This window comes from Dryobates pubescens, chromosome 1, assembly GCF_014839835.1.
Source record: "Dryobates pubescens isolate bDryPub1 chromosome 1, bDryPub1.pri, whole genome shotgun sequence".
Taxonomy (NCBI): Eukaryota; Metazoa; Chordata; class Aves; order Piciformes; family Picidae; genus Dryobates; species Dryobates pubescens.
This window is the reverse complement of record NC_071612.1, coordinates 41,701,602-41,718,704: the sequence shown is the minus strand read 5'-3', so window position 1 is coordinate 41,718,704 and position 17,103 is coordinate 41,701,602. Positions and strand designations below refer to the sequence as shown.

The window sequence follows — 17,103 nt, the reverse complement described above, 5'->3', positions numbered from 1 at the left end:
CTTATTTGCTGTTTTGACATGAGGCACAGAAGCACATCCAGGTTACAAAACTCTGTTGCCTCAGAAACTGTGGAAAAAATAATGTATCCCATGTTTTCTATGCCCTTTATAATACATTCCATCTTTGATATACTGATAGTACACACAGTCATAGAGATTAATTTCTAACTTTAGGACCTGCTAATTCCACAAGGATTAATCAAACCAAAAGGTTTCACATTTGCAAGCAAGCTCTCTCAAAAGAGCTTTGTACCACCCGAGTCTGATGTGTTGATGTGTCACCTACAAGTCAGGTGATAACACTGTTGAACTCCAGTATTAGACTCAAGTTTCTTGCAAAATTTTGAAACCTGAAAGAAAATATCCTCCAGGAATCAAAAATTAAGTGTTAAAATATTTGCTCTCACTAACGATGAACTTAGTGGCTTTCATTCAAAACACTCTCAAGAACAGCTACTGGCTACTACTACCTGTATGAAAAACAGAAGGCAAATAAAACACCATTCCAGACACTGTCAAAAATTGAGTTTATCATAAACTGCTTGTCAGATGAACCTTGGTTTTGACACAAAAAAGAATCTGCTGTCCTAAAAAAAAAACCAAAAAAACCCAAAACAACTGAAAATTAAAAATAATATTTTACTCAGAAAACTGAAAACATTTTCTCTGTAATTAAAATTATCCATGAAAAAAAGAAGAAAGATCACTTTTTACCCACACATACTAGTAACACAGAAAGGAATATCAAGGTTAGTTCTAAAAGCATATGCAGGTAAGGTAATTTTGCACCTTTGAACATCTCACCTGCTTCCTACAGCTCCCATGGTCTCATGCCTCATTCTGTTATTCCTGACCACGAAGCACTCTCATGTAACTGCTACAAAGATTCTCCACGTATTCATCTTCTGCCATGATTTTATACTGAAGGTTTTCTGACAAAATGTTTTCCTCTCACCAGGCTATGCTTCCCCAGATACACTCTCCAGCACCCCAGCAGGCAAAATTTAATCCTGGTGGCACCAAGAAATGCTACTATTTTAAAGTTAACTAACTAAACTTTGGTTTGTAGCTCTGAGTAATATTTCTCACTCTGGGAAGACAAGATTCCCTATTTCCTAGCAAAGCAAACAGTTCTTCTAGGCATAGAGAGGTCCAAGAAAACAATGCAGCTGTAATTTTTAGGAAGAACTGGGGTTCTGAATTCATACATACACCTAACCATAGTATCTGAACCCTCAGCAACAAAAGGTGTTATTTACTTCAGGCAATAAAAACACAGCTTCAAAATAGACAAGCCATTATTAGTAGGCAATTCTGCATTCATCATCACTATTAATACGCGATTTTTTTAAACACTGGGAAGCATGCTCAAAATGAACTTTAACTACACTCATGGAACCTCATTACACATCTTATAGGACCTGAGGACAAGACCATCTCTTACTGTATTGCAAATTGTATTATATCACTACAGTATAGTATACAACATTGTGCACTATCTATACACTATATAGGTATATATAAAGGTACATATAAGAGTATGTGTTGCATTACACAGTACCACAAGATACTTTGTACAGAGATTTCTGCAGTTGAGGTATGTAGACATATGCATCCAAGTACATTCTAAGGCTGAGATTTTGCAGTAAGATCGTTTTACATGAATTAACATCATCAATACCTAGTATCTCTCACAGAGTTACTCATGAAGATATCTTACCCAAGTTTCAGAATACTGAAGAAGCTCTTTTCCTTCAGCACCTTCAAAATGACTCTGTGATGTGTACTGACTCAAGAGTCCACGAGCTGTGGCTAAAAAGATATAGTCTTGATCAGCCCAAGACCGCTTCCATTCCAAGACACTGTACAAAGAGAGCTGTGTGACATCTCAAAGCACACCTGATGTCAGATGAAAACTTACATTTGCAAATAAAGTTTTGACCTCAATAGAAGTAGCTTAAACTGGTTTTCTATTATTTTTAGCACATAATTTTTATGAAGATTGTGATTGATACATGCAGCTAGCATGTCAGAGTAAAACAAAGGAAGAGAAAACAAAGTTATGTTTTAGTTAAAACAAATAAGAGATGTTTAACCAGGCAACCATTTCATGCTATATATATGTCTTGGAAAATATCATTCCTTCACATCCAGTCACAAACATTAAAAAAAAAAAAAATTAACAGGCAATGTTTTTCTTCTATTATCCCTCCTACCCACCATCCTACCCATCCAGTAGACTGCATTACAACAGATAATATTTTCTGACCACCATCTAGCACCAACCTGCTTCAGTTGCAGTATCACAATTTACCTATTTTATATTCCATCTCCTCCACCCTCCCCCATGTTCAACACAGATACTCAGACCTAGAGCCCTCACTTTTGAAGGTCATTTGAGAATCCATGCTTGACCTAGAACAAAGGAGAAGTCTTTCTGATTCATCTGTGTATCTTCGTGCCCAGAGCTGCTCTCCTGCACTCACTGCTCGAGGCTTCAGAGAGAGTGTTTCAAATTTAACATAGGTCTCTTTTGCAAGGTCAGCTTCCTTTGCAGTTTTGGGTCTCACATGAAGTTTTAAAACTTTGTAGAGCAAGAAAAATATCAAAGGTAAAACAACAACACATGCTGCACTGCTGCCCACTATCAGAATAGAAAACTGAGAGTCACTTTCATCATTTAACCCATCAGTGGAGAAAATAATGCACTGGTCTTTTGTAGGCGGCACTCCTTTGGGTGAGACGCAGGCCATATATTCAGTACTAGGTTCCAAACCATCAATTGTGACTTTGTTTTTGCTAGAATCCGTACTGAGAGGCAACATATCTTTTTCACCATACTTTGAGTATAACACAGTCACTGCAGAGCTGCTTGTGGCATTGACAATTTTCCAAGTTAAGGTCACTCTTTCATCAGTTTCGCTGATCACTCTTAGGTTCTTCACAGCAACAGTTTGCTCAGCAATACCTGCTGTGTTCAGTGGAATCTCTTCAACTTTCTTGCTTAGCTGCCCAGTTTGCTTTTTGGTTCCATTTGTCACTGCCTTTGAATTTTTCTTTCCATCAAACACAGGCCTGGATTGCTTCTTGTCGGTAAATTTGCTGCTCGTTGATCTTTCAGTACTAACCAGTGCTGTGGTGGTCGGTGTGGTGGGAAGAGGTGTGGTTGTCCTCTCAGGTTCCTGCTTGGATTCCTCAGAAGTGGTATTCTGCTTCTCTACCTCTTGCTTCCTTCCATACTTCTGTGGTGACACAGTTGTAGTAACAACACCAACCACTGTGACAGTAACAGCAGCTTCTGACATTCCTGCTAAGTTCTTGGCTTTACATCTGTATTCTCCTGCATCCTTGTATGAAATCCCTGTCAAGCTCATTATGGACCATCTGACACCCTCTCCAGGTGATTCTTGAATCACTACAGGAAAATGCAAAGAGCAAGACATAAAAGGGAGCTAAAGAGAAGGTAAACATTATCAGACTGCTTCTTCTCTTATTTTTGCTAAAAGGAATCACATATTTTAAAATTTCAAAAACAAAACAAAGAAAGAAACCCAACAAAAACAAACAACCCACACCAAATAAACAACCCAGGTCAAACCAAACCAAATCAAACCCCACACACAAACTATGGAACTTCTTGACTTATTATATTATTGCAGAGAAGTGCTCAGCTTGGGTCAAAATGGAATTGAATGTCTTTAAGCATTACAGTATAATCTGCAATATCACCAAGTAAAACAAATCTACATCAAGAGAAATCAAACATGTTCAAGCTGCTAAGTGGCTGGGAAACAGAAGTCTCACTGACTTCAAGGGACACTGAACACACAAGCCATTTAAAACATTTTTGGAAGTTACCTTTGTATTAAGGATATTTCAGTGTTTTGGGCTCTTGGCTTCTTAAGACCTCCAATTTAAGGTAACTGCTGTTTGGATAATTTTGTTATATTTCAGCTACTGCACATAAATATTTATCTTAGCAGCTACAGTGATGTCGTAGAATCATAGAATTGTGCCAGTTGGAAAAGACCTTTAAGATCATCACGTCCAACCATTATCTCACTCTATCTGGTGCTAAACCGTGTCACTCAGCACTCTCTGGACCCACTCCAGGACCTCAGTGTCTTTCTTGTAGTGAGGGGCCCAAAGACCAGATAATCCCAGACTCTTTAGCATTTGAGATGGTTGTTGCAAATAAACAATAAACACTTGCAAGTAACATAGAAAACACAGTTTTGAGAAACCCTGTGCTGAGTTTTATGCAGCTCAGTTATGGCCTCACTAGCTTTTTCAACATGAGCACTTTGAACCAAAACAGAGATTCCTGTAACAAATTCTCCTTTCTGCTTTTCAGATTCTGAATTAGGGCCCAAATATCCTAACCTCCATTTTTCTTTATCCTTCCCCCAACTTCATCCACTTCCCCCCTTCATGCACATTGTTCTCATTACAGAACACATTCAGAATCAAGACAGTCTGTCGGACCTGTAGAGACCAAGATTTTGACAAAGAATCTTCTAACAGCTGTTGCACAGATACAGTTACCAGCTTGGTGCAATACCTGATCCATTCTTATCCATTACAATGAATCAAAGCACAGAATCACAAAATTGTCAGGGTTGGAAAGGACCTCAAGGATCACCTAGTTCCAACCCCCCTGCCACAGGCAGGGACACCTTCCACTAGATCAGGCTGCCCAGAGCCACATCCAGCCTGGCCGTAAAAACATCCAGGGATAGGGTCTCCACCACCTCCCTGGGCAAACTGTTCCAGTGTCTTATCACACTTACGGTGAAGAACTTCTTTCTACTGTCTAATCTGAATCTCCCCTCCTCTAGTTTGGAGCCTTCTCTTCTCCAAACTGAACAACCCCAACTCTCTCAGCCTGTCCTCTTAGGAGAGGTGCTCCAGTTCTCTGATCACCCTCATGACCCTTCTCTGGACATGTTCCAGCACAAGCAACCCAACAATTTCAGGCTCTCCCAGTTCCTATAAAAAAGCAATTATACCTGTATAGTTCACTGGTATATTGTCTGACCTAGTCCAAGTAAGCTGTGGTGTTGGGTACCCAGTTGCATCGCAGCGGAGCAGAACGTTGCTTCCCAGAGGGGAAGTGATTTTTGTTGCTGATGTCATCACAGATGGTTTAAGACATTGTTCTAACTCAGCTCTCTGGAATAAGATTCCAGCCAGGCTCTCAGGTCCACTACATGAAATCAATGGATCAAGAAGAACAACTGAGTTGTCCACAATTTTGGAAAATTCAATTAGCTTTGAGATGCGACAGTCACAAAACCAGGGGTTGTCCTGAAAACCTGAAATGGGAAAGGGAGGAGGGAAAATGGGGGGGGAGGGGGAACAAAGAAATTATAACATTTTCTCAGACAACATAAGGATATTGCAATTACAGCATGACACCAGGGCAAACCATGGCCTGAGTTAATCTTTTGTCTTTCAGTTGGTCTTTTTTGTTCAGCTGATTGGTGGGGATGTTTTTGCAGAGGTGAGGAAGAATAGTACAAAATGTTTATTAAGATAAACTTTTTTTTCCACAGAAGTTTCCAGGAGCATAGTAATAAAACAGCATCATCTTTGCTTAACTTTGCTATTTATCTAGGGGAAAAAAGCTAAACAAAATCCACTGAAAATATGCCTTAAGGCTGATGATACGTTTTCACCTGCCTTTGCCTTTTGAAAGATTCTTCTTCTTCTCAGTGGTATTGTATCCTGACACACTCCCCTGCTCCTGGTCCTTCTTTGGGCTGTTACAGTTTGATCTTCCCAGACCCTTTTTTCCCCAGACCCTTTTTTCAATGCTTGCAGAGAAGATGATGATTTAAGGGTTTAGAGCTCACATCAACATCTCTGCCTCTTGCAGAAAGGATAAAGGCTAAGGAGAAAAAGCTTTAGGCAGATACAATTCTAATCTGGTGCTGAACTATACCAATATACTTAGAAATCTGGCTTCAACTTAGGGCAATCCCTGAAATATGTTCAAAAAGAGCAACAGAAGTGGAGAAAATGGGAATGATAAAGGTGATGACACACAAGAACATTGTCTTTCCACTTCTGTGGCTGTAACCTTTGCTTCTTGATTCCAAATCTGTGAATGAGAGTCTTCTCCTTGGTGAATTCATTGTGGCAAAAGAAAAAAGCTGTTTCTGAGGAATATGTCTAAATCCTCAGGTGGTAGTGATTCTTCTGCAATGGTGACCTTCAAAGAGCAACAGTGGCTTTGCCAGGCAGAACACCACACATCATCCACAAATTCCATTATTTTCATATTTGACTTCTGATCATACCTTTGTCATACTTTTCAAGTTTTAATAACAATGAACAACACTTACAGCCTGAACTGAGTTGTGGTGTGCCAGAACCCCTCGCTTGTACTGATCAGTGCAACAGGTATGTCATATTAATTATACCAAAATTAAAAGAAAGAAAAGAAAAAAATCCAAACAAAAAACAACAATGCTGAAACACCTGCTAATATTGTTCAATGGGGATTTTTAGGTATTAGCAAAACAGCTAACAGAAAATTTCTGCTTTTGTCCTGGAAGAAACCTGTAGGTGAAAGAATAGCTGAATAATTAATGACTTGGTCATTGCCTGACCAAGATTAGGCTATTTTAAGCACAATGGCAGCAATTGGTTCAAGCTGTGGTAAATCCCAATTAATCCCCACTCTTTAAAACAAGACTTGACCTGAAGAGATTCCATGACTTTGACATCACAATCCAATTTCACCCCTTCTAGACATAAGGGATTTTATATCTATTCACTACTTACTGCTCACTGGAACGCAGAAGGAGGAACCAAGGAAACTGTATCAGCAACTGCTGGGGTTTTTTTGATTGTTTCTTTCTTTGTTTTTGTTGTTGTATTTGGGGTTGCTTTTGTGTCATTACTTTTTTTAAAGGCAATAAAACCTCCAAAACATAAAAATATTTCCTGTGAACCTCATGCACATTCACGAGCAAAACAAATACCATCTGAATGTTTTCCATATGTCCAGGCACATCACCTTCTTTGTGCTGATAAAAAGTCTGATCAATCAAGCCTGTATATGCAATTACTTGTACTCACTTTTTAAATCAGGCGAGTTTTATAGAATCATAGAATCATTTTTGTTGAAAAAGACCTTTGAAATCAATGAGTGTAACCATTACCTCACTCTGTCAAAGCTGATGATAAAACACGTGCTTCAGCAACACATCTCTTCATCTTTTCAATACCTCCAGGGATGGGGATTCAACCACCTCCCTGGGGAGCCTGCTCCAGTCTTCGAGAACCCCTCTAGTCAACAAGTTTCTTCCAATATCCAATCTAAACCTCCCCTGGTGCAACTTGAGGCCATTTCCTCTCCTCCTATCATTTGTTACCTGGGAGAAGAGATCAACACCTAACTGGCCTGGTTTCAGCTTCAAAAGAAAGATGTAGTCCCAGAAGACTCTTTACTTCTGTGATATATATGTTATACAGCTACATTTCCTTCCTTGCCTCCAGGGCTCAGTCCTTGTATTTATCTGTGCCTTGCTGATATCTGACAGCACTCACAATATTTTTAGTGAATTTGCACCACTGGTTTAAGTCCTCAGGTCATGTGAATTCACCAAATGAAAAGATGGAAGCCCTCTTGTGTTGGAATCAAGGACAAAACAGTGAGCTAGGTTGTACTACAGTTAACTATCAAAGAGAACAGAAATGGAATGCAAACCTAGCTTCCAAAGGGCATTCTGGAATTTAACAGCTTGTGTTTACAAGAACAAACACAATAAAGAAAAGGTTAAAAGCAGGGGGAGAGGAGGAATATTAACAAACTGGGGAAAATGGGGAGCTTTAATAAAGGAATGAGAAGGGATCGCCTGGGGAAAATGTCCTAAGAAGAGAAAAATCAAAATCATAGTAAGTTTCCAATGGCATGTGCATCTGATGGAAGAGCAAGGCATTTTAAACCCTGTAATTTTTTTTCTTTTTGGTGGAAATATTAATGCAGCCTCTTGACCTGAGGGGTTAAAAAAATTACTAACCAAGACAAAAAACAAAAGTTGATAAAAATCTATGTTTTGCAATATAGCAATGCAGTGTATTGTAGCAGGAAGTATGGATTATAAATTGCTTTTAAAACATGATTTTATTCTAAGTTCAGGCTCTTTATATGCATGCTTTGCATGTAGAATGGCAAACACATGCCTGTGTATGCACATTTCTGCAGTGTTCTCAACAGGGTTTCCCCGGTTTGTGTCAATATAGACTTTAGCACTTGAAATAGCTCAGAGTGGAATTCCCTTTGTAAATCAGTAACCAGTCTCAGACCACAGCTTCCATAACAAACTGCTTTCAGTTGCTGTAAAATGGCAGTATGTGAAATATTCATGTTTGGGGCCAATAGAAATACTCACCACAGCTTGGGCCAACCTACCCAAGGCTCTCTTCCAACTGAAGCTATACAATTTTTGATCCACGGCTCTAAACTGCAAAGCCCACTTCCCACACTGCATCCCAGTGTTTCCCACAACAAAGCAATTGCTAGGGAGTAGTTCCAGGAAAAGTAGCATCTACTAAATGGCCCAGTATAACAGCTGGGAGCATCATGGACCTGCAGCCATCTCAAATTTTTGCCATCTTTACAAGCAACAGAGGCAAGATCTCATCCAGCTGTCACTCTGTCAAATCCTGGATTCCTCCATTCCTCCCAGTGACTCAGTAGATGTAATTTTGCATGTGGAAAACGCTACTGCCATCACTCACACCAGAAATTTCAGCTCTGTACAGCAGCCAATGCTGAAACTTAGCTGTGGTTTGGATCAAAGCAGCAATCTGTAGCTCCAGAGGTAATGAATAGAGAGCCAGATGAACTCACACTAGTCCCTTCATCATTTCTAGTGTTTAATTATGAGCTCTCTCCACAGCTGTGTTTCAAATTATTCCAATGGGTGCTCTCCAAGATAAAGCCAGATGTAGCTACAGGGACAGTTCACACTCCAGAGATTGCTCCCTGAAAAGCTTATGGACAAGACCACACAACCTTTTCTATCCTGATCTTGCCCCCAGTGTAAATGCAGTGGGCTTTGCACCTCCAAACTATCCTGCATACCTGTCAGACCATCAGGTACACAATACACCCTTGCTGGTTTTTTATTACAAAAGCACAATTCCATGGCTTGTAAAACAATTCTTACCTCACTGAAAGCAATTTGAACCAAAGGAAAACCACTCAACCCACACAGTTACATTTTTGAGTCACTGCAGCATCCCATACACAGAAACCCAAGGGCTGCATCTTCCAAAGTGTGGAATGGCCAGTCAGCTGTGAAGAGAGCTGGCCCTAAACTGTGTGGATGAGAGCCAGAGTGAGTCATTTAGCCATAGGACCAGGAATCATTCCCTGGCCTTTCATTCCCTGGCCGTTCATCATGTCTCCACACAGAAGAACATCCTGTGGAAGGTGACAAAAAGCCCTAAACTCTATTTACAAAGATTATGAATTGGAATAAGGAAATGCTAATCTGTCAGTCTCCTGGCAAAAGTAGTTTTTCTCCTCCAAGAGGCCTTGAAGTAAACATGGGAAACCTGAGCTTTCTCTTACATGCAAACCTCTTGATGCTCACAGTCAAGACACTGAAGACAAAATTGTCTCCTGGTGTTAAAATATATATATGCCCAAACATTTGAATTTGGAGATTTGATACTGTTGATTTTGTTAATTACATAGAATACATACATAGAATAAACCAGGTTGGAAGAGACCTTCAAGATCACCGCGTCCAACCCATCAACCAATCAAACACCACCCAAACAAATATAATCCTCTTTTGCCAGAAATAGAGGAGAAGCCAGCTCAAGCCATTATTGCTTATACTACACAGAATGTGGCTACTGCTTTCCTGTATAGATAAAACCAGCCTTTATTTGCTCTAGCTTCCAGCTTCTAGCAGAGTTCTGGCTGCAGTTACCATTCCATGCAGGCACACAGATGAGGGTGAATGCTCCCATAGAGAAAACCTGGAGCACACAGGATGCTCTTGAGCGTACCAGTGCACAAATCACATTTTAAGAAAAACCTTATCTTAAACCCCAAAGGAGTCTAAAAGGTAACTATTGCAGAAAATTGAAAAACAAACACACACACACACACCAAAAAAAACCACCCAACTATCATGGTCTGCAAGAAACTGTTGAAAGAAATATTGTGATTAAGGCAGCAAATAGGGAAGGGAGATGTACAAAAAGTTACTCTAAGAGATGGTAATTCGTTTTTCTGCATGTCCATCCCATGTAGGACAAGAGGTAATCAGCTTAGTTTGCAGTAAGGGAGATTGAGGTTAGATATTAGGAGAAACTTTCTCACTCCCCTGATGGATAAGCACTTGAAGAGGTTACTAGAGAAGGCTCTGGAACTGCCTGACCACAGGCTTAAATACCAGCACCAATTTAACTAACATGGTTCTGCTCATCTGAATCTACAGCACGGAAGGTTAGAAGCCTTTTCAAAATCCTTCCTGATCACCTCTGTGATCCTTATCTCTGTCTCAGAGGAAAAGAGTATCCATGGGATACTTTCTCCTCCCTCAGTCTCCAGCAATCCTGGTAGAGTCAGAAGAGGTGTCAGAGAGGAAGCAATGTCACAGAACTATCTTACTCATGTCTTTCTATGCCAATATGTCCAATTGTTGGACCATTATAAAGATACCTGAACTTCTAGGTCAAATTCCTAGCCTGATAGTTTCTATCAACATTACAACAAGAGAAGCAGAGTGCTGTTTGAATCCTCTGCATGTTCCCCTCTACGGACCTGCGTTCAAAGTCAATTGCAGCTCATTAAAAGAAAATGATCTAAAGATCACATCCCAAGTGTCTAGAGAACCCAACACTAGTGCCAGATGGCTTGCCAGGGCTAGAGGAGGCTGGCAAAGTACCTGCACCAATAGAGCTAGCAGATGGTTACCAGGGGGAAGGGGAAGGAGGGAAGAGTGTATGTGGCTTGGGGTTGGTTTTTTTTTTTAGTGGTTGTTTTTTCATAGAATCACAGAGTCTTAGAATTGTTTTGGCTGAAAAAGACCTCTAAGATGGAGGCAAACCACCAACCTAACACCACCATGCCCACTAAGTCATGTCCCAAAGTGCCATGTCTACAGATTTTCCAAACACCTCCAGGGATGGTGATTCCTCCACCTCCCTGGGCAGCCTGTTCCAATGCCTGACCACTCTTTCAGTAAAAAATTTTTCCTAATATCCAATCTAAACCTCCCCTAGTGCAACTTGAGGCCATTTCCTCTCATTCTGTCACTTGATAAGAGGGAGAAGAGATGTCCACCTTTCTACAACCTTCTTTTGGGTAGTTGTAGAGAGCAATAAGGTCTCCCTTCAGTCTCCTCTTCTCCAGACTAAACAATGCCAGTTCCTTCAGCTGCTCCTTGCAAGACCAGTTCTCAGGCATTTACCAGCTTCATTACCCTTCTGTGGACATGCTCCAGACCTTAAAGTCTTTCTTGTAGTGAGGAGTTCAAAACTGAACATATTCAGGTGGAGTCTCACCAGTGTGAAGTGCAAGGGGAGCAATCACTTCCCTGGTTCTGCTGGTCACACTATTGCTGATTCAGGCCAGGATGCTGTTGGCCTTCTTGGCCACCTGGGCCACTGCTGGCTCATCTTCAGCCAGCTGTTGACCAGCACCACCAGCTCCATTTCTCCAAGGCAACTTTCCAGCCACTCTGCCCCATGCCTCAAGCACTGCATGGGGTTGTTATGACCCAAGTGCAGTACCTGGCACTTGGCCTTATTGAATCTCATACCTAGGCCCCTTGATTCAGCCTGGCCAGGACCATCTGCAGAGCCTTGCTACCCTCAAGCAGATCAACACTCCCATCCAATTTAGTGTCATCTGCAAATGCCTCAATCCCCTCATCCAGATAATTGGTAAAGGTATTAAAGAGAACTGGCCCCAGTACTGAGCCCTGGGGAACACCACTTGTGACCAGCTGTCAACTGGATTTAATTCCATTCACCACCACTTTCTGGGCCTGACCATCCAGTCAGTTTCTAACCCAGCAAAGCATCCACTTGACCAACACATGCACAGCTGGTTTCTCCAGCAGAAAGCTGTGGGAGATGGTGTCAGGCTTTACTGAAATCCAGGTAAATAACATCCACAGCCTTTCCCTCATCCATTAAGTGGGTCACCTTGTTGTAGAAGGAGATCACATTATCAAGCAAGACCTGCCCTTCATGAACCCATGCTGACTGGGACTGATCTGCTGGTTGCCCTACACATGCTACATAACAGGACTCAAGATGATATGCTCCATGATCTTCCCCATCACTAAGATCAGACTGACAGGTCAGTAGTTCACTAGGTCCTCCTTCCTGCCCTTGGGTTGTTTTGGTTTGGGGTTCTTGGTTGATTGGTTGGGTTTTAGGGGGGTTTGTTTGTTGGTTGGTTTTACTTCTTTTAGTGTTTTTTTTTTTAAGTGCTGACAGATATGTAAGCCAAGGAAACCAAATATCCTCTGAGACTCCCATATGAGATCTTCAGGAGGATTAGATCTGGCTCAGTCAGCTCCTACTTTACTGCCTCCTGTGGCCTTCAGTGTAGGGACAGGAAAAGGGGAACTGAGCTGGACTTTTACAGTTTTTTCTTTTAATCCTGAGTAAAAAACAATTCTATTCATGCTGAAAAATCTGCATTTGCCATGTGGGTGAGGAACTCACCTGCCCGACTTGCATCCATTGTTACTTACACACAATCTTATCTGAATGAGAGGTTCAAATTCCAGCTTCTGCTGTGAAACAAGTCAGCTGAACAAATGAACACTGAATGGTGGGTTTTAGATCAAGAAATTGGAAATACTGAGCATTACAATGCAGTGCAGATCTTTACTAGTGGGTACAGAACTACTGTAGTTAGTAGCTGTAGAGTTTGATAACGGTTGGACTCGGTGATCTCAAGGCTCTTTTCCCACTGAAATGATTCTATGATTCTAGGGGAGAAGGCTGGCTGATTCTCCCCACCTTCTACCTGCTACACTACACAACACAAATGTCAAAAGATGCTTTTATACATAAACAGTTACACAATGCTACTGATAGAGGTGTTCCAGCCATGTTCTGAGACTGCAGAAGAGAAAGGGGTTACCCTGCAAGACTGGAGATGAAGTGTAAGATATAGAACAAAGTCAAAACCAGCACCGATATGATGGTATACTACAGAGATGGAATAAAAGTATGAAAACAACCGAGTCTGGCCAAGATAGAATAGAACAGGACAGAACAGAATAGGACAGGACCAGGTTGGAAAAGACCTTTGAGATCATTGAGTCCAGCCTATCATCCAACACTATCTAATCAACTAAACCATGGCACCAAGTGCCCCATCCAGTCTCTTCCTAAATAGTTACATTAAATACTATTCAAAGTGCTGTAGGGATCAGATCCCCATTCTCTTTCACATATTCAGTATGCAAACTGGGGACAATTTCAGGATAACTAGTCAGCTTTAGAGTAATGCAAGGTCACAGGGAGTCATGGGGAAAGCAGAGGTGCCCCACTCTGAGCACCCAAGATTGTCTTCAGTATTGTGTCTGAAGATGAATTCCATACAAGCATCAAACTACTTGTTTGCCATGCCAGCCTGTGACCGTTTGAGGCTGTGCCTTTAAGAAAGGGACAGTGCTAGGACACTCTGGCTGAATACTTTCGTAAATATTGATACTCTAAACAAATTTAATTGGTAGATTGGTGGGAGTGCAGCTTTAAGTTTTAGTGCAGCTGGAATTTTCCCTCAGTTCCAGTTCGGTTCCTCTTTGCTCTCCCTTTCCAGCCTGTCTGCTTCTGGGCGTTTTGCCAGAAGGGCCACAGATAACAGATAAGCATTAATCCAGCACTAATATTTCTTGCTACTAAAATTCTTCTTTTCTTATAACTGCCTTTTCTCTCTCTCTAACCTTCTTTGGGAAAAAAGGGAGGTAGGGGGGAGAGAGAGGGGGTACAGGGGGGAACCCCCTCTGTCCAGGGGTTTAGTTCCTGTATTCCTCTTTGCTGTAATATTTCTGTATATATTGTAAATTCTGTATATTTGTGTACATAAATTCTCTGCGTCTCACATTGCTTTTGGAAATACAGCATCCCCTTTTGCTTCACCGGCTGCGTTAGCTGTGGTTACTTCTTCTTAGTGGGGGAGGGAAAGCTGGGCCTTCTCTCTCAACCCACCACAAAGCCACTGGGAAAAAAAAAAAACACAGTTACAAGTGGACATGTTTGTAGTTGTAACCACATTCAGTGATGAGGGAAATGTCATCAGAAACACAACTTTTGGAAGCCTTGCATTTATATGGATACTGAATACGCCATATGGCCTATATTCTTACAGACCACAGATCTACGGGGTCCATAGATTTTACTTTCTGTTTTATAGCCCTAAGATAACAACATGGAGGTCCTTGTCTCCATTTTATAACCACCAACGGTTTTAAAAGGCTAGTCCCCTGCCTACTGTCACTTGCACCTTAACATTTAGATACACTTTAATAAGGAATGAGACAAGTTGTCCAAGCATACCCAAAATGACTCTCTGGGTCACCAGAATGTCTGTGCTCTTCGACGGGATGGTTTCTGAGAAGGGAGGCCAAATGTCCATCAAGTCTGATGGCAAGGTGGTTAGCTTGTTGCTGGATATGTCCAGGTAGGTGAGGTTTCTCAGGTACCTGCCAGCATCAGCAGGAATGCTGGTCATTTTATTGTTGTGTAAATCAAGAGTCCGCAGGTTGGGCATCTCCGCCAGGGATTCCCAAGGGAAAGTAGAGAGCAGATTACCATCCAGACGCAGCTCATGCAGTTGTTTCAAGTTATAGAAACTGCTGATATCAATGTTGGCTACACAGTTGTAAGTTACCCACAGGTATTTGAGATCTACTAGGTAATAAAAGGCTTCAGTTGGAATCCTTCGTATGACAGTTTTCTCTATCCGAAGTTTTACAGTATCCACAGGAACATTCACGGGGATCTCATACATGTCAGGATCATTACACAGCACAGACCTGGTATCATTAAAATAAAATAAATTTAAAAAAAGACAAAATAAACAAAACAGAAAATAACAAAGAGAGAGAGGGAGAGACTGGCATTTCTTTACCAGACATTTGCATTTCAGGTTTAAATGTGAACACACTATCACTTTCTGCAACACTAGTAGGAGAATAAAGAGTGTTAAATCAAGAGCAGTCCCCTGCATTTGAGAGCTGAAAAGACAAACATGGAGTTTCTAAAGAAAGAAAAGGGGGGGGGGGGGGGGGGGGGAATAAAAAGACACGGCTATTTCCACCTGGAAGCCAGATTTCTAAAGCACGTAAGCACCATCTTCTGCCCATCAATCCACTGAGAACTGCAAACCAGAAGCCGCTGTATAAGGAATACTACATGCATGTATCTCAAGTGGGAGCTGCATGCCCTCTGTTCTACTAAAATTCAGAAACTGGGATTACTAATTTTCCATTTTTCTCCATGATGGAGATTCAAAGTATTCATCTATGTTTACATTTCAGAACAGACTGAAAAGGGAAAATGTTAACATCTTTCCCTAAAGAAGAACTTTCTAGCCATCTTTCTAGTGTCCATGTGGAAATTACCTCCTTTTAGAGGTGCTTCTGGGATTTCTCAGCATTTTCAATAATCACTTTGGTTTTGTTTCCTTGGCGTGCATTGCCTGCATACATTAGCTTGGTGATTCCTCTCCTTTTGATAAGCCCATCTTTAATTTTTTCACCCTTTTCTCTATATTTTTCCTCTATTTTACTTTCTCCTCATGCAGATTTCTGCTACACATATTGGGACAATAAGCCTCAAAGACAAACAGTATCTCCCAAAACTTATGTGACAATACCCAGATCAAATGCCAAATTAGCTTCTTTCTTAGCAAAAATTGTGCTTTTCCTGCAGATTAAAAAGGAAGAAAATATTTTACTTATTTAAATCAGAATTACCTTAGACTAGTTTCTAGAAATAGAAACTATTGGGGTTTTTTCCCCTCTACAATAGCAGGAAAATCATGGAGCAGAATGAAATCACCTTCTGCAAAAACTGAAGATTCAGAGTAGCTGTTTGCTAAGTACAAAGCCATAATCACCATCTGCTCCTGTTCAGGAATGCTGGTAGCCTTATAACACCAGCACAAAATCTGCTTTTATTTCAACTATGCCGGAACTAATTTGCAATGTATGAGAACACTGTTTCCAATTTCTTCACCCCTTTTCCTTATAAATTGCCTTGTACAATAAATAAGTAAAAATATCTACCTTGTTCCAGTGCCATCACTCCTGCCGTGGTAAACACAAGTGCATTGTGAAGGACAAAACCCATGTGCTTCTCCAAAAAAGCTCATGAGGAGGTAGAAGTAAATAAACAAATACATGCCTTCCTCCCAGCAGAACTGAGATGAAAAAATGTCAAAACTTTATTCTGAGGCACACTATGTGCACTGTGCTACCAGCATGAACACAGACATCCATTTAGTAACAGCAGATTACAACAGATTAGCTGAGATCTGTAGTTGCTTAACCTTCAAACGTATCCTGAAAGGGATCAGTTCAATCAGCTCAATCTTTATTCTGTCAGAAGAACATTCTCTGTTTCAAAGCATACCCACCACATTTCAAAGCTATTTTAATATGTAGCTTGCAGGGTTAGCATGTAATTAAACATCTCTTTGCTGCCTCTAAAGGGCAATGCATTAGTTATTGTCCATAAAGTGTTTCAAGGTTCCTGAAGGAAATCTAGTACAGCACAAAAATATTGCATGGTAGTTGCTTTAAAACTAAAAATTACAAATTAAGAGGAAGCCTAGATACCAGAGTTTAAAAAAAAAGAAAAAAATCTTGCAAAACCAAGCTTTTACCAAAACTACTCACATGTGTTTTAAATAAGTTACACACTGCAAAGCCAAACTTGGGATGAATGCACACACAATAATAGAAGATATTTATCCTCAAGATCTGAGATGCTACCACTCATAAATAGATCTATATACAGTCATCTTTTCCATCCTGAATAAATCCATTGCTCACACCACCAAAGGTACTGGTAAAAAGTTAAAAGAACAGATCTACAAAA

General features: G+C 40.7%; 1 protein-coding gene across 1 annotated transcript; it reads right to left on the bottom strand.

Moving 5' to 3' along the window:
• Positions 1-2,181: 2,181 nt before the first annotated feature.
• LRIT3 (leucine rich repeat, Ig-like and transmembrane domains 3) lies at positions 2,182-16,476 on the bottom strand. The gene is made up of 4 exons (XM_009904895.2): positions 16,290-16,476; positions 14,557-15,035; positions 5,010-5,315; positions 2,182-3,415 (listed from the first exon to the last, which is right to left on the bottom strand). Exons 1-4 carry the CDS (start codon positions 16,403-16,405, stop codon positions 2,352-2,354), a joined length of 1,965 nt encoding a protein of 654 aa, XP_009903197.2. The 5' UTR covers positions 16,406-16,476; the 3' UTR covers positions 2,182-2,351.
• Positions 16,477-17,103: the final 627 nt, after the last annotated feature.

What these genes read in the sequence shown, in the direction of transcription:
- LRIT3 (XM_009904895.2), bottom strand. Translation starts at nt 16,405, where the DNA reads ATGTATTTGTTTATTTACTTCTACCTCCTCATGAGCTTTTTTGGAGAA. An exon ending in AGTGATGGCACTGGAACAAG is followed by an intron (nt 15,036 to 16,289) that starts GTAGATATTTTT and finishes TAATGATACCAG; the next exon opens with GTCTGTGCTGTGTAATGATC. An exon ending in TATACCAGTGAACTATACAG is followed by an intron (nt 3,416 to 5,009) that starts GTATAATTGCTT and finishes ATTTTCCTGTAG; the next exon opens with TGATTCAAGAATCACCTGGA.